This window comes from Canis lupus, chromosome 25, assembly GCF_048164855.1.
Source record: "Canis lupus baileyi chromosome 25, mCanLup2.hap1, whole genome shotgun sequence".
Classification (NCBI taxonomy): Eukaryota; Metazoa; Chordata; class Mammalia; order Carnivora; family Canidae; genus Canis; species Canis lupus.
In genome coordinates, this window is record NC_132862.1 from 5536250 (window position 1) to 5552990 (window position 16741).

Consider the following 16741-nt stretch of genomic DNA (forward strand, 5'->3'; position numbering starts at 1 on the left):
AGGCCTGCCCTGCAGAGCATGAAGAAGCCCAGTTCTCCTCCTCCTCCCTCAGGAAGCCTTCTTTGGGAAGGAGCTGTTGGACCTGAGCCGGAAGGCCCTTTTTGCAGTTGGGATGGGCCGGCCAACTTTTGGCCTAGGAACCCCAAAAGCCAAAGGGGATGGAGGCTCAGATAGGAAGGAGCTCCCCACCTCACAGAAAGGTCAGTCATGTCGGGGTGAGGTGATATGAAGGGATCCAACCTCCCTGTGCTTAGGAGCTGGTGGGGGGATTTGGTAGGGAACAGGCTCGTCTCCTGGAATTGAGGGTGGGCCAAGTCCCTGGCCTGTGGAGCTGGGGACCCATTCTGGGCATGAAGCGTAGGGCATCTCTGACTGGAGCGGGGACTGTTGCTCATAGGAGATGATGGTCCGGATGTTGCAGATGAAGAATCCCGTGGCCCTGAGGGCAAGGCTGATACACCAGGTGAGGGCTGCTGGGAAGAACGCGTCTCCTGTCTTGGTTTTGCCTGTCAACATGTTTTGCCCCTGAGCACAATCCGGGTTGGGGGCTGAAAACTGTTTCATGCTCTCTGTGGTTCAGGGTGGCCAGTGTGGTGCCTCTACGCTGTCTGTGGCTGACAGGTGTCTCCTTGCAATTGCAGGACCTGAGGATGGAGGTGTGAAGGCATCCCCAGTGCCCAGTGACCCCGAGAAGCCTGGCACTCCGGGTGAAGGGATGCTTAGCTCTGACTTAGATAGGATTCCCACGGAAGGTGAGGCTATGGCCCACACTCCTTCGGGTATAAGCATCCTCTGTGGGAGAAGAAGGTCCTACTTGTGGGACTACCATCTGCACAGCTGCTTTGATGGGGAGTCCCGGGCACCTTTCCTGGGGTGTCCCCTCAAATTCCCAGTCTTCCTCAGCGGCATCCTTCATCAACCCCCCACAGAACTGCCCAAGATGGAATCCAAGGACCTGCAGCAGCTCTTCAAGGATGTTCTGGGTTCTGAACGAGAGCAGCACCTGGGTTGCGGAACCCCCGGCCCAGATGGCAGCCGTACACCGCTGCAGAGGCCCTTTCTCCAAGGTGACGTGGCTGGGAGTGGTGTGAAGACTGGGTGGCCAGGTTTGTCCAGGCTTGCCCCCAGGAGGGGTGTCTTGCCCCCTTTCTCTGATCCTCCGCCTCTTGTAGGTGGACTCCCTTTGGGCAATCTCCCCTCCAGCAGCCCAATGGACTCCTACCCAGGCCTCTGCCAGTCCCCATTTCTGGATTCTAGGTTGGTATCTATGCCTAACTTCTGTGGGCAGTCCCTATTGTCCCTTCCCTCCCACTGGGGCCGTGCCAAAGGAGGGGACCTTGGACTCCTGGGTGCTGCTGTAGCAACACTTCCCCCCTGCTCCTTAGTTAGTGACCTGGGGGCTCCAGGCAGTCTGTCTGGGGTGGGGCTTGGCATCCCTGCCCTCTGTGACTCTCTGCCCCTGCGCCCCAGGGAGCGCGGGGGCTTCTTTAGCCCGGAACCCGGTGAGCCAGACAGCCCCTGGACAGGCTCGGGGGGCACCACGCCCTCCACCCCCACCACCCCCACCACGGAGGGTGAGGGCGACGGGCTCTCCTATAACCAGCGGAGCCTTCAGCGCTGGGAGAAGGATGAGGAGTTGGGCCAGCTCTCCACCATCTCGCCTGTGCTCTATGCCAACATTAACTTTCCCAATCTCAAGCAGGATTACCCAGGTACCCATAGGACGGGGGCAAGGGCAACAGCCTGGTAATGTGGTGGCACAGGGTTTGCATGCCAGGTCTCCTCTAATGACATGCTTTTGCCCTCCAGACTGGTCTAGCCGTTGCAAACAAATCATGAAGCTCTGGAGAAAAGTTCCAGCTGCTGACAAAGCCCCCTACCTGGTGAGATGGCAGGGAGCCTGTGTCTGGGTGGAAACTGGGGCTTGAGGATGTCTTTGGGAAATTCACCTCAGTTCTTTCCATTTCCCACTCCTAAAGCGACTGGGCCAGAAGGGATCTGCTCCTGGGTAGGGAGTGAGTGACATGAGGGATGGGGGCTGGGCACGAAACTGAGTCGTAGGCCTAAGGCTGTGTCCTGTATTCCTCAGCAAAAGGCCAAAGATAACCGGGCGGCTCACCGCATCAACAAGGTGCAAAAGGTGAGTGGGGGCCAGGCCGGGCCATGCCACCCAAATCCTGTAGCCTGGGGGCCTCTCTGAGGGTATGGGGGACATAGGGCCTGCCACAGCAGCCTGACTGCTCTATGCCTGGTCTCCCCCTATAGCAGGCTGAGAGCCAGATCAACAAGCAGACCAAGGTGGGCGACATGGCCCGTAAGACTGACCGACCAGCCCTACATCTCCGCATTCCCCCCCAGCCAGGGGCACTGGGCAGTCCGCCCCCTGCTGCTGCCCCCACCATTTTCATTGGCAGCCCCACAACCCCCGCCGGCTTGTCTACCTCTGCGGACGGGTTCCTGAAGCCGCCAGTGGGCACAGTGCCCGGCCCCGACTCGCCCGGTGAGCTCTTCCTCAAGCTCCCACCCCAGGTGCCCGCCCAAGTGCCTTCGCAGGACCCCTTTGGACTGGCCCCCGCCTACGCTCTGGAGCCTCGCTTCCCCACGGCACCACCTACCTATCCTCCCTATCCTAGTCCGACTGGGGCCCCCGCGCCGCCTCTGACGCTGGGCGCCTCATCTCGTCCTGGGACTGGCCAGCCAGGGGAATTCCACACTACCCCACCTGGCACCCCCCGACACCAGCCCTCCACACCTGACCCCTTTCTCAAACCCCGCTGCCCCTCACTGGACAACCTGGCTGTGCCTGAGAGCCCAGGGATAGGGGGAGGCAAGGCTGCCGAACCCCTGCTGTCACCCCCACCTTTTGGCGAGTCTCGGAAGGCCCTAGAGGTGAAGAAGGAAGAGCTTGGGGCATCCTCTCCGAGCTACGGGCCCCCAAACCTAGGCTTTGTTGACTCACCTTCCTCAGGCCCCCACCTGGGCAGCCTGGAGTTAAAGGCACCCGATGTCTTCAAAGCCCCCCTGACCCCTCGGGCATCTCAGGTAGAGCCCCAGAGCCCGGGCTTGGGCCTAAGGCCCCAGGAGCCACCTCCTGCCCAGGCTTTGGCCCCTTCTTCCCCCAGCCACTCGGACATCTTTCGCCCTGGCCCTTACCCTGATCCCTATGCCCAGCCGCCATTGACCCCTCGGCCCCAACCCCCACCTCCTGAGAGCTGCTGTGCCCTGCCTCCTCGCTCATTGCCCTCAGACCCTTTCTCCCGAGTGCCCGCGAGTCCCCAGTCCCAGTCCAGCTCCCAGTCTCCGTTAACACCCCGTCCTTTGTCTGCCGAGGCTTTTTGCCCATCCCCTGTTACCCCTCGCTTCCAGTCCCCTGACCCCTATTCCCGTCCTCCCTCACGCCCTCAGTCCCGTGACCCATTTGCCCCCTTGCATAAGCCACCCCGACCCCAGCCCCCTGAAGTTGCCTTCAAGGCTGGGCCTCTAGCCCACACTCCACTGGGGGCTGGCGGCTTCCCAGCAGCCCTGCCCTCAGGGCCAACAGGTGAGCTCCATGCTAAGGTCCCAAGTGGACAGCCCCCAAATTTCGCCCGGTCCCCTGGGACGGGTGCTTTTGTGGGCACCCCCTCTCCCATGCGTTTCACTTTCCCTCAGGCGGTAGGGGAGCCTTCCCTAAAGCCCCCTGTCCCTCAGCCTGGTCTCCCTCCACCCCATGGGATCAACAGCCATTTTGGGCCTGGCCCTACCTTGGGCAAGCCTCAAAGCACAAACTACGCAGTAGCCACAGGGAATTTCCACCCATCGGGCAGCCCCCTGGGATCCAGCAGCGGGTCCACAGGAGAGGGCTTTGGGCTGTCCCCGCTACGCCCCCCGTCAGTCCTACCCACACCTGCACCCGATGGATCCCTCCCCTACCTGTCCCATGGAGCCTCACAGCGGGCAGGCATCACCTCTCCGGTCGATAAGCGAGAAGACCCAGGGGCTGGAATGGGCGGCTCTTTGGTGGCACCTGAACTTCCAGGTACCCAGGACCCAAGCCTGTCCAGTCTCAGCCAAACAGAACTGGAGAAGCAGCGCCAGGTGGGTAGACATCCTGGAGCAAACCTCCCCCACCCCCCACAATACCTTTACTGTCTCTGTGCCAGCCCCGTGGTTAGAGTAGAATGGACTTACTCCACTTTTCTGTTCTCTGCACAGCGCCAGCGACTCCGGGAGTTGCTGATTCGGCAGCAGATCCAGCGCAACACCCTGCGGCAGGAGAAGGAGACAGCTGCAGCAGCTGCAGGAGCTGTGGGGCCCCCGGGCAGCTGGGGTGCTGAGCCCAGCAGCCCTGCCTTTGAGCAGCTGAGTCGAGGCCAGACCCCCTTCGCCGGGACCCAGGTAGGTAGAGTGGCAAGGGGTGAGGGGCTCAGGGTCCTGAAGATGGCCCCCCTCATCTATCTCTGTCTCTCCTAGGACAAGAGTAGCCTTGTGGGGCTGCCCCCAAGCAAGTTGGGGGGCCCCATCCTGGGGCCAGGGGCTTTTCCTGGTGATGACCGACTCTCCCGGCCACCTCCACCAGCCACCCCTTCTTCTCTGGATGTGAATAGCCGGTGAGGCTCCAAGGGGTTCCCTTGGAGTAAAGCAAGGGAACAGACCTCCCCACCTGTGTGTGCTCCCCCTGGTTTTCCCATGGCTGATCCTTGTCCCCGTGTCACTTAACTCTTCCCCATTCCCTCTGACTGCAGCAACTCCATCCTTCCCTGCTGCCCTAAGCCTATTTTCTAGCTCTCCATCCTGATTTCGTCGTACTGACTATTGCATGTTTTTCCAGGCAACTGGTGGGAGGCTCCCAAGCCTTCTATCAGCGAGCGCCCTACCCTGGGTCCCTGCCCTTACAGCAGCAGCAGCAGCAGCAGCAACTGTGGCAGCAGCAGCAGCAGCAACAGCAGCAGGCAACGGCAGCCACTTCCATGCGACTTGCCATGTCTACTCGCTTTCCGTCAACTCCTGGGCCTGAACTGGGCCGCCCAGCCCTGGGTTCCCCCTTGGCGGGACTTCCCACTCGCCTGCCTGGCCCCGGAGAGCCAGTGCCTGGTCCAGCTGGTCCTGCCCAGTTCATTGAGTTGCGGCACAATGTCCAGAAGGGACTAGGACCTGGGGGGGCTCCATTTCCTGGTCAGGGCCCCCCTCAGAGACCCCGTTTTTACCCAGTAAGTGAGGACTCCCACCGAATGGCTCCTGAAGGGCTTCGAGGCCTCGCGGTATCAGGCCTTCCCCCACAGAAACCCTCAGCACCCCCGGCCCCTGAATTGAACAACAGCGTCCATCCAATACCCCACACCAAAGGTCCCTCCCTGCCCACCAGCTTGGAGCTGGTTAGCCGGCCCCCCTCAAGCACTGAGCTTGGCCGTCCTCCTCCTCTGGCCCTGGAAGCTGGGAAGTTACCCTGCGAGGATCCTGAGCTGGACGATGAGTTTGATGCCCACAAGGCCCTAGAGGATGATGAGGAGCTTGCTCACCTAGGCCTGGGTGTGGATGTGGCCAAGGGAGATGATGAGCTGGGCACCTTGGAAAACCTGGAGACCAATGATCCCCACCTGGATGACCTGCTCAACGGGGATGAGTTTGATCTACTGGCCTACACTGATCCTGAGCTGGACACTGGGGACAAAAAGGACATCTTCAATGAGCACCTAAGGCTGGTGGAATCGGCCAATGAAAAGGCAGAGCGGGAGGCCCTTCTGCGGGGGGTGGAGCCAGTATCCTTGGGCCCTGAGGAACGCCCTCCACCTGCTGCTGATGCCTCTGAGCCCCGTCTGGCATCAGTGCTTCCAGAGGTGAAGCCCAAGGTGGAGGAAGGTGGGCGCCACCCTTCCCCTTGCCAATTTGCCATTACCACCCCCAAGGTAGAGCCGGCACCTGCTACCACTTCCCTAAGCCTGGGGCTGAAGCCAGGTCAGAGCGTTATGGGCAGCCGGGACACCCGGATGGGCACAGGACCCTTTTCCAGCAGTGGGCACACAACTGAGAAGGGCCCCTTTGGGGCCACGGGAGGACCACCAGCTCACCTGTTGACCCCCAGCCCGCTGAGTGGCCCAGGAGGGTCCTCTCTGCTGGAAAAGTTTGAGCTGGAGAGTGAGGCCCTGACCTTGCCCGGTGGCCATACTGCATCTGGGGATGAGCTGGACAAGATGGAGAGCTCGCTGGTAGCCAGTGAGTTGCCCTTACTTATCGAGGACCTGTTGGAGCATGAGAAGAAGGAGCTCCAGAAGAAGCAGCAGCTTTCCGCACAGCTGCAGCCTGTTCAGCAGCAGCAGCAGCAGCAACAGCAACAACAGCAACATTCCTTGCTGTCTGCACCAGGCCCTGCCCAGGCCATGTCTTTGCCACACGAGGGCTCTTCTCCCAGTTTGTCTGGACCCCAACAGCAGCTTGCCCTAGGACTTGGAGGTTCGCGACAGCCAGGCTTGGCGCAACCACTGATGCCCACCCAGCCACCAGCACATGCCCTGCAGCAACGTCTGGCCCCATCCATGGCCATGGTATCCAATCAAGGGCATATGCTAAGTGGGCAGCATGGAGGGCAGGCAGGCTTGGTGCCCCAGCAGAGCTCCCAGCCAGTGCTGGCACAGAAGCCCATGGGTACCATGCCACCTTCTATGTGTATGAAACCTCAGCAGCTGGCCATGCAGCAGCAACTGGCTAACAGCTTCTTCCCGGATACAGGTAACTTCAGCCAGGGGCACTAGCTTAGTTATTTAGGGGTGATCACTGCTACCACCAAGTGGACACTAGTGCTATGGGACCTATAATCATCCCCAGCTAAGGGAAGTGGGATTCAAAGAGCATGGGCTAAATGCCATACTAGCAGTGCAGGCAGAAGTGTTGGAGCTTTTGTGAAGGGAGGAATAGCGCCTGGCATATAGCAGGCATTCAGATGTTGGAATGAATGGAATGAATGCATGAAGCCTGATTAGCAAAGGCTCTGGAGCCGAGGCGAGACCAGCAGATGGGGAGTTGGGAGAGAAGTGGTGCAGGACAAAGCAGTCCGGGTAGGGGCGAGGACTTGAGTGAGACTGCTGGTGGGAAGCCAGCGAGTACGTTTGGAGACAGCAGTGAAGTGGTTAGGCAGGAGTGGACTCTGTGTGGAGGGAGGTGAGTGGGTACTACCCTAATTTTGGACATGGAAGAAGTGGGGCCAGGTTAAGAAAGATCTTCAATTATAGTAGCATTTATTAAATTGTAATTTGCTAAGCAGCCTGCCATGCACTTTGTGCTCGTCATCTGATTGAATCACAAATTTATTAAATAGGTACTGCTGTTATCTTCAATTATAGAAAGGGAAGCAGGCTTGGAGGTTAAGTATCTTGCCCAGTTCATACAACTGACAGAGCTAGAGTTTGAATCCTGGCCTTCTGATCCTCTTACCTATTCTTTCAGAGTATGAGGAGAGGGAGTTTGGTTAGTCCTTTAAAAAATTGAGAGTTAACTTTTGTGAGCAGTAGAGAAATACACAATGTGCGAGATTTTAGGAAGATTTTAAGTTTTGGTTGGTTGCTTATTTCTCCTTTTTTACCCAGGACCCTGAGCAGGCAAGAAAGTGGGCTATAGGTGATGCATGTCGCGCCCAAAACAGCTCTGGCATCTAAGACTTTGGCACAGTGCCCACATCTTGGGTTCTTGGGCTGTACTAGTTGCCCTAAGAATATTTTCTTTGAAGAATGTTCTCTGGGTCATACAGTGTACTCATAGTCTGTGTCACATTTGATCCTCTCAGTAGTTCCATGAGATAGGCAGAGTAGGGAATCATGAGCTGTGTCAGATAGAGGAAGAAACTGAGGCTCAGAGAAGTCAAATGACAGTGATGTATTGGCCCCACGAATCCTTACTTAATATCTCTTCTTAGCGCTGTGCAAGTGAAAACAGGACCACGTTCCTATGAATTATAAAGCTGAGTCACCCAGGCTGCCTGGCTTCTAGTTCAGTGGTCTTTCTACCCTTATTTTGCCATTCCGTTGTCCTACTTGGTTCAGCGGAGGCCAAGGTGTTGGGTGTTGGAAGGCACAGCAGACATAGAGGGGATTATTGACTCCAATGTCCAGCTTACCCGGCTCTCCCCTCTCCAGATCTGGACAAATTTGCGGCAGAAGATATCATTGATCCCATTGCAAAGGCCAAGATGGTGGCTTTGAAAGGCATCAAGAAGGTGATGGCTCAGGGCAGCATTGGAGTGGCACCTGGTATGAACAGGTAAGACTTGGGAGGTGGGGGGTGATCAGCTCTTTTCCTTTCCTAGTCCTTCCCCTCTCCTTCCTTGTCCCCCTCCCTACTTGTCCTACCTCTCTGCCTTTCAACTTTCTCCATGACCTACACATCCCCTTTGTTGTGGCGGACTCTAGGCAGCAAGTGTCCCTGCTAGCCCAGAGGCTCTCAGGGGGGCCCGGCAGTGATCTGCAGAACCATGTGGCAGCTGGAAGTGGCCAGGTAAGTGATCAGGTGGGATTAGGAACGTGTGTCCTCTCCAGTCAGGCCACGCTTAGGGCCTGCTATGGAACAATGACCCTTCAGCAAGTTTCTCTCACCACAGGAGCGGAGTGCTGGTGACCCCTCCCAGCCTCGTCCCAACCCGCCCACCTTTGCCCAGGGAGTGATCAGTGAGTATAGGGATGGGGAGGAGTGTGCAAGGGAGTGGCTGGGGGCAGATGGTTGAGGAAGAGGGATTCCGAGCTCCCTTTGGCAGGTCCCGACACCCTGTTTCTTTTCTCAGATGAGGCTGACCAGCGGCAGTATGAGGAATGGCTGTTTCATACCCAACAGCTCCTACAGATGCAGCTGAAGGTGCTAGAGGAGCAGATTGGTGTGCACCGCAAGTCTCGGAAGGCTCTGTGCGCCAAGCAGCGCACTGCCAAAAAGGCTGGTCGTGAGTTCCCGGAGGCTGATGCCGAGAAGCTCAAGCTGGTGACGGAGCAGCAGAGCAAGATCCAGAAACAGCTGGATCAGGTACGGAAAGCAGACTTCAGCCTGGCAACCAGGAGCCCAACAAGAGGGAGGGCACGGTTGGGCTGGCTCCAGGCTGACTTCCCAATTCTCCTGTGCTAGGTCCGGAAGCAGCAGAAGGAGCACACCAATCTCATGGCAGAGTATCGGAATAAGCAGCAGCAGCAGCAGCAGCAGCAACAACAGCAGCAGCAGCAACACTCAGCTGTGCTGGCCCTTAGCCCTTCCCAGAGTCCCCGGCTACTCACCAAGCTCCCTGGTCAGCTGCTCCCGGGCCATGGGCTGCAGCCACCACAGGGGCCTCCGGGTGGGCAAGCTACAGGTCTTCGCCTGCCCCCAGGAGGCATGACACTCCCTGGACAGCCTGGTGGCCCTTTCCTCAACACCTCCCTGGCACAACAGCAGCAACAGCAACACTCTGGTGGAGCTGGGGCCTTGGGGGGCCCCTCAGGGGGCTTTTTCCCAGGCAACCTGGCTCTTCGAGGCCTAGGACCCGATTCAAGACTTTTACAGGAAAGGCAGCTGCAGCTCCAGCAGCAGCGCATGCAACTAGCCCAGAAACTGCAACAGCAGCAGCAACAGCACCTCTTAGGACAGGTGGCAGTCCAGCAGCAACAGCAGCAGAGCCTGGGTGTACAGGCAAACCAGGCTCTGGGTCCCAAACCCCAGGGGCTTCTGCCTCCCAGCAGCCGTCAGGGCCTCTTGGTCCAACAGCTGTCCCCACAACCACCCCAGGGGCCCCAGGGCATGCTGGGCCCTGCCCAGGTAGCAGTGTTGCAGCAACAGCAGCAGCAGCAACACCCTGGAGCCTTGGGCCCCCAGGGTCCTCACAGACAGGTGCTTCTGACCCAGTCCCGGGTGCTGAGTTCCCCCCAGCTGGCACAGCAGGGTCAGGGCCTCATGGGACACCGGCTGGTCACAGCCCAGCAGCAGCAGCAGCAGCAACAGCAGCAACAGCACCAACAGCAGGGATCCATGGCAGGCCTTTCCCATCTGCAGCAGGGCCTGATGCCACACGGCGGGCAGCCCAAACTCAGCACTCAGCCCATGGCCGCCTTGCAGCAGCAGCAGCTCCAGCAGCAGCAGCAGCAGCAGCAGCAGCAGCTCCAACAGCAACAGCAGCAGCAGCAGCAACTCCAACAGCAACAGCAGCAGCAGCTCCAACAGCAACAGCAGCAGCAACTGCAACAGCAGCAATTACAGCAGCAGCAGCAGTTTCAGCAGCAGCAGCAACTACAGCAACAGCAGCAGCAGCAATTTCAGCAGCAGCAGCAACAGCAGCAGCAGCAGCAGCAACAGCAGCAACAGCAGATGGGCCTCTTGAACCAGAGTCGAACTTTACTGTCTCCACAGCAGCAGCAGCCGCAGCAGCCACAGCAGCAGGTGCCCCTTGGCCCCGGCATGCCCGCCAAGCCCTCACAACACTTTTCTAGCCCTGGAGCCCTGGGTACCACTGTCCTGCTGACAGGCAAGGAGCAGAGCATGGTAGAGACAGCTCTTCCTCCAGAGGCCACGGAGGGGCCATCCACACATCAGGGGGCACCGCTAGCCCTAGGGACTGTTCCTGAGTCGGCAGCCACTGAACCTGGGGAGGTGAAGCCCTCACTCTCCGGGGACTCACAGCTCCTGCTTGTCCAGCCGCAGACCCAGCCACAACCCAGCTCTGCGCAGCTGCAGCCACCTCTGAGGCTCCCGGGGCCACAGCAGCAGCAAGTTAACTTGCTCCACACAGCCACTGTGGGAAGCCATGGGCAAGCAGGCAGCGGCTCATCCTCGGAGGCCTCACCCATGCCCCACCTGCTGGCCCAATCCTCTGTTCCTTTAGGGGAGCAGCCTGGGACCATGACCCAGAACCTTCTGGGCTCCCAACAGCCCCTTGGACTAGAGCGGCCGGTGCAGAATAATGCCGGGCCGCAGCCTGCCAAAGCAGGATCTGTCCCCCAGTCTGGACCGGGCCTGCCTGGGCCTGGAGTCATGCCGACAGTGGGTCAGCTTCGAGCGCAGCTCCAAGGAGTCCTGGCCAAAAACCCCCAGTTGCGGCACTTGAGCCCGCAGCAGCAGCAGCAGCTACAGGCACTCCTCATGCAGCGGCAACTGCAGCAGAGTCAGGCAGTGCGCCAGGCCCCACCCTACCAGGAACCCGGAGCCCAGCCCTCTCCCCTCCAGGGCCTCCTGGGCCGCCAGCCCCAACTTGGGGGCTTCCCTGGATCCCAAACAGGCCCCCTCCAGGAGCTAGGGGTGGGGCTTCGACCTCAGGGCCCACCCCGGCTCCCCGCCCCACAAGGAGCCTTAGCCACAGGACCGGTCCTCGGCCCTGTCCATCCCACTCCTCCACCATCCAGCCCCCAAGAGCCAAAGAGACCTTCCTCACAGCCCCCCGGAGCCAGCCCCCTGGTCCCATCCCAGCTCCCTTCTGAGGCCCAGCTCCCTCCCACCCAGCCAGGGACCCCAAAACCCCAGGGGCCATCCTTGGAGCTGCCTCCTGGGAGGGTCTCACCTGCTGCTGCCCAGCTTGCGGATACGTTCTTCGGCAAGGGGCTGGGACCTTGGGACCCTCCAGACAGCCTAGTAGAAGCCCAGAAGCCAGAGCAGAGCAGCCTGGTACCTGGGCATCTGGAGCAGGTGAATGGGCAGGCAGTGCCTGAGCCACCCCATCTCAGCATCAAGCAGGAGCCTCGGGAAGAGCCATGTGCCCTGGGAGCCCAGGCGGTGAAGAGGGAGGCCAACGGGGAGCCAATAGGGGCACCAGGTACCAGCAACCACCTCCTGCTGGCAGGCCCCCGTTCAGAGGCCGGGCATCTGCTCTTGCAGAAGCTTCTACGGGCAAAGAATGTGCAACTCAGCACTGGGCGGGGGCCCGAGGGGCTGCGAGCTGAGATCAACGGGCACATTGACAGCAAGCTGGCTGGGCTGGAGCAGAAACTACAGGGTACCCCCAGCAACAAGGAGGTGAGTGCTCTAGATAGATTGAGCAGATAGAGTGGGGACTGCAACCCGGGGCAGCGTGAGCAGGTCTGGTTCACCCAGGAGAGGTGAGGGCTCTGAGGAAGACAGTAGCCTTCACTGTGGGTTTATCCGGCTTAGGATACAGCAGCAAGGAAGCCTGTGACACCGAAGCCCAAGCGGGTACAGAAGGCAAGCGACAGGTTGGTGAGCTCCCGAAAGAAGCTGCGGAAGGAGGACGGGGTCAGGGCCAGCGAGGCCTTGCTGAAACAGCTGAAACAGGTGACCCCCAGGAGCCAGCCCCCTGGTCCCATCCCAGGATAGGGGGCACCCTGGCCCCCAGCTGTGCAGTGGCAGAGATGTACACGCTGCAGGTGTCCAACCTTGTCGTCTTGCCCCTCCTAGGAGCTGTCCCTGCTGCCCCTAACGGAGCCTACCATCACCGCCAATTTTAGCCTCTTTGCTCCCTTCGGCAGTGGCTGCCCAGTCAACGGGCAGTGCCAGCTGAGGGGGGCCTTTGGAAGTGGGGCACTGCCCACTGGCCCTGACTACTATTCCCAGCTGCTTACCAAGGTCAGAAAAACGGCAATACCTTTGGGGGATGACAAGGTTCTTGGGGAGGTGGAGGTGGGAGTGAGAAAAGAGGAAATCGCTGATGTCGTGCGGGGCCAGGAGATTACGTCATTCTCCCTCTGCCATCTTGCACACAACACCCCACCCCACCCCCAGAATAACCTGAGTAACCCGCCGACACCACCCTCGTCGCTGCCCCCCACCCCACCCCCATCGGTGCAGCAGAAGATGGTGAATGGCGTCACTCCATCCGAAGAGCTGGGGGAGCACCCCAAGGATGCTGCCTCTGCCCGGGATACTGAAGGGACGCTGAGGGGTAAGTCAGGAGCAGAGTGGGCCTCTCCTTCTCCGGTGGGACTTGGTGGCCGGGGCAGTGTGCCCTCTCGTAGGGTTTGAGACAGGAATGATTGCACGTTGTCCTGTGTGTGCGCGTGACCATGTACCTGAAATAAGGAAGGGCCTTCTCAGTGCTGATTTGTTGGAAATAAGGAGTCCAGAGCACACGCAACCGAGGAGGCGGTTGGCAGGAAGAGTGTTGATGAGGCCTTTGTCTATGAGGTGCAGCCTTGCTTTAGTGGGTATAGAACTAAAATCTAGATTTGAATTCTCCAATTCCTATATTCATTTAGCTGTTAGCACGGCTAAGTAACATGAACGACTTGTGTGGGCCCCGATTTCCTTACTGTAAATAGGTCTTATAATATTCCTCTGCTGGAGTTGTTAAAGGCTGATAAACAAAGCCCAGTGCCTGGCACATAGGAAAGGCTCGATAAATACAGCTCACCTGCCCGAGACTGGTATGTAGGTGGGTGGGCAGGCAGCAGTCATGAGAGCTAAGTTAGATCTTACACTAGTTAGGCCTGAAATATGGGGGAGAAGGCCCCATCAGCTCTGGCCACCAGCCTGACTTTTCTTCTCCCTTCCTACCCTTCAGATGCTTCAGAGGTGAAGAGTCTAGACCTGCTGGCCGCCTTGCCTACACCCCCTCACAATCAGACTGAGGATGTCAGGTGGGGGTGGCTGCAAATGGGGATAAAGAATGGGATGGGGGGCAGGGTGCCTCACTTTTTCTTTTGGCCAATGGCAGATTTCAGATAAGGCTATGACATCTACTAATTTCTAGATTCGGGAGAGGGAGTCCGAAGGGCTGTACCAACAAATGTCTCTTTTTGGCCCCTAGGATGGAAAGTGACGAGGACAGCGATTCTCCTGATAGCATTGTGCCAGCTTCGTCCCCCGAAAGCATCCTAGGGGAGGAGGCACCTCGTTTCCCTCAGCTGGGCTCAGGCCGGTGGGAGCAGGAAGACCGGGCTCTCTCCCCTGTTATCCCCATAATTCCTCGGGCCAGTATCCCAGGTAGAGGCTGCTCTGAGCAGGAGCCTGGTGTGGCTGGGTTGTCAGGGCCCAGGGGAGAGAGGCAGCTGGAGCCTACACAGGTCCCTCTCTCGTTCAGTCTTCCCAGATACCAAACCTTATGGGGCCCTGGACCTGGAGACCTCTGGAAAGCTGCCTGCCACAACTTGGGAAAAGGGCAAAGGAAGTGAGGTGTCGGTCATGCTGACGGTCTCTGCTGCTGCGGCCAAGGTGTGTCCTGGGGGTACCTTGGAGGCCAAAGGGACCCTGGTCAGAAGGCAGTCCCTGGAGCTTGTGTGGATAAATTCAGTCGCTCAGAACTGTGTACTAGGGCCTACTGTGCGTGAACGCCTGGGCTGGAGGCTGCAGGATTAGGGTAGATAAGGCAGGAGGGGTCGCCGCCCTCAAGGGGCTCACAGTCAAGTGATAGACCCAAGTCCGCAAATAAGGAGAGTGCACATAATGCGACATGCTGCAAGACAGCGTGTCCCCAGTCACGTTTGGTGGAACTCTGTTATTTTTTAATGTTGACAGGGTTTTGTGGTCAGAAAATTGGAAACCCCAGTTGAAACCACAAAACAAGTTTCTTTAGTACAAGACTCCTCAGATCCTGTAAATTGCTAATGTGTATCATGAGTCTCCGAGTTGTGAATATAGTGTGTGTCCGTCTGAAACTTGGTGGGCATGGGTCCCTTCTTGGGGAGCGCCCACTAATGACCACAGCAGTCTGGGAGAGGTGCTGTGAAAGAAATGTGTGAAAGGGCAGGACTGAGTGGCCGCTTGGGGAGTGCGGTTCTGGGTGTTCTTGTCCCCACCACACTGGTGGCAGTGCCCGCTCCACACTGCCGACATGGTCCTCCCGTCCCCTTCCCTGCCCTGGCAGAACCTGAATGGTGTGATGGTGGCAGTGGCAGAGCTGCTAAGCATGAAGATCCCCAACTCCTATGAGGTGCTGTTCCCAGAGAGCCCTGCCCGGGCAGGCATTGAGCCTAAGAAGGGGGAAGCTGAGGGCCCTGGTGAGTTTGGCAGGAAATCTCCTTGGGACCTGCAGGGAGTGATTCTGGTGGGAGGTTCTGACCCCTTCCTTCCTGCAGGAGGGAAAGAAAAGGGTCTGGGAGGCAAGAGCCCGGAAGCTGGCCCTGATTGGCTGAAACAGTTTGATGCAGTGTTGCCTGGCTATACCCTCAAGAGCCAGCTAGACATCCTGAGCCTCCTGAAACAGGTGGGTCTGGGGGAGAAAAGAGGGTGGGTGTCGCTAGGGCAAGAAGGCAGAGGGCTTCTGGGAGAGTGGAATGTGGATGAGAGGAGGGAGGCGGGCTAGTGGAGCGAGGAGCTGGCACTAACGATACCGGGCACATGCCCTCCCTTAGGAGAGCCCTGCCCCAGAGCCCCCCACCCAACACAGCTACACCTACAACGTCTCCAATCTGGATGTGCGACAGCTCTCGGCCCCACCTCCTGAGGAACCCTCCCCGCCCCCGTCCCCCTTGGCACCCTCTCCTGCCAGCCCCCCTGCTGAGCCCCTGGTTGAACTCCCGGCTGAACCCTCAGCTGAGCCACCAGTCCCATCGCCTCTGCCACTGGCCTCGTCCCCTGAGTCAGCCCGACCCAAGCCCCGAGCCCGGCCCCCTGAAGAAGGTGAAGATTCCCGGCCCCCTCGCCTCAAGAAGTGGAAAGGGGTGCGCTGGAAGCGGCTGCGGCTGCTGCTGACCATCCAGAAGGGCAGTGGGCGGCAGGAGGACGAGCGGGAAGTGGCGGAGTTTATGGAACAGCTCGGCACAGCCCTGCGACCCGACAAGGTGCCTCGTGATATGCGGCGCTGCTGCTTCTGTCATGAGGAGGGTGACGGGGCCACTGATGGGCCGGCGCGCCTGCTGAACCTGGACCTGGACCTGTGGGTGCACCTCAACTGTGCCCTGTGGTCCACAGAGGTGTACGAGACCCAGGGTGGGGCGCTGATGAACGTTGAGGTCGCCCTGCACCGAGGGCTGCTCACCAAGTGCTCCCTGTGCCAGCGCACCGGCGCCACCAGCAGCTGCAATCGAATGCGTTGCCCCAACGTCTACCATTTTGCCTGCGCCATCCGCGCCAAGTGCATGTTCTTCAAGGACAAGACCATGCTGTGTCCAATGCATAAGATCAAGGGGCCCTGTGAACAGGAGCTGAGCTCTTTTGCTGTCTTCCGGCGGGTCTACATTGAGCGGGATGAGGTGAAGCAAATCGCCAGCATCATCCAGCGGGGAGAGCGGCTACACATGTTCCGCGTGGGGGGCCTTGTGTTCCACGCCATCGGACAGCTGCTCCCTCATCAGATGGCTGACTTCCACAGTGCCACTGCCCTCTATCCCGTTGGCTATGAGGCCACGCGCATCTATTGGAGCCTCCGCACCAACAACCGCCGCTGCTGCTACCGCTGCTCCATCGGCGAGAACAACGGAAGGCCAGAGTTCGTCATCAAAGTCATGGAGCAGGGCCTGGAGGACCTGGTCTTCACGGATGCCTCCCCCCAGGGTGAGCACTGGGCCCTCAAAATGCTAATGTGTTAGTGGAAGGGATCCACAGGGTCCTTGTGAGGGATCTTCTTCCCCTGGCTTCGGGCAGGTGGGGGTTCTTTTAAAGATCCCCAGAGAAAGCATTTCAGCTTCTGTTAGTCACCCTAAATTCCCTTGTGATTGAAGATACTTTGCTTGTCTACTTCACGTATTTTAGCTCCTTTTCCTATCCTCAGTGGAACTAAAGAATACGATTCTGAGACCGCGTCAGCTGGATCACTCACCCTATTCCTAACCATGAGTTCCTTACGGTTGCTTTTCCCCCATCAAAATTCTTTTGCCCTGAGTTTTAGCGTTAAGGATAGAAATAAGTGAGCAAGGACTGTGTGCCACAAACTAAAGTA

The 16741-nt window shown here is 58.8% G+C and overlaps 1 protein-coding gene across 8 annotated transcripts in view; it reads left to right on the forward strand.

Moving 5' to 3' along the window:
- KMT2D (lysine methyltransferase 2D) overlaps positions 1–16741 on the forward strand; it is a 36168-nt gene that overhangs the window by 15760 nt on the left and 3667 nt on the right. For 5 of the 8 annotated variants that reach the window (XM_072798053.1, XM_072798057.1, XM_072798055.1 and 2 more), the window contains exons 24-49: positions 53–200; positions 398–463; positions 642–752; positions 930–1067; positions 1173–1257; positions 1471–1712; positions 1810–1883; positions 2090–2140; positions 2266–4077; positions 4195–4377; positions 4453–4589; positions 4811–6705; positions 8106–8229; positions 8379–8463; positions 8567–8633; positions 8747–8979; positions 9079–11925; positions 12061–12201; positions 12325–12492; positions 12649–12808; positions 13427–13502; positions 13673–13848; positions 13946–14076; positions 14729–14861; positions 14940–15067; positions 15216–16356. In XM_072798053.1, coding sequence (XP_072654154.1) covers positions 53–200; positions 398–463; positions 642–752; positions 930–1067; positions 1173–1257; positions 1471–1712; positions 1810–1883; positions 2090–2140; positions 2266–4077; positions 4195–4377; positions 4453–4589; positions 4811–6705; positions 8106–8229; positions 8379–8463; positions 8567–8633; positions 8747–8979; positions 9079–11925; positions 12061–12201; positions 12325–12492; positions 12649–12808; positions 13427–13502; positions 13673–13848; positions 13946–14076; positions 14729–14861; positions 14940–15067; positions 15216–16356 — 10552 coding nt within the window. The remainder of the gene's footprint in view (positions 1–52; positions 201–397; positions 464–641; positions 753–929; positions 1068–1172; positions 1258–1470; positions 1713–1809; positions 1884–2089; positions 2141–2265; positions 4078–4194; positions 4378–4452; positions 4590–4810; positions 6706–8105; positions 8230–8378; positions 8464–8566; positions 8634–8746; positions 8980–9078; positions 11926–12060; positions 12202–12324; positions 12493–12648; positions 12809–13426; positions 13503–13672; positions 13849–13945; positions 14077–14728; positions 14862–14939; positions 15068–15215; positions 16357–16741) is intronic. The other 3 variants (XM_072798059.1, XM_072798060.1, XM_072798056.1) reach the window with 3 other exon arrangements.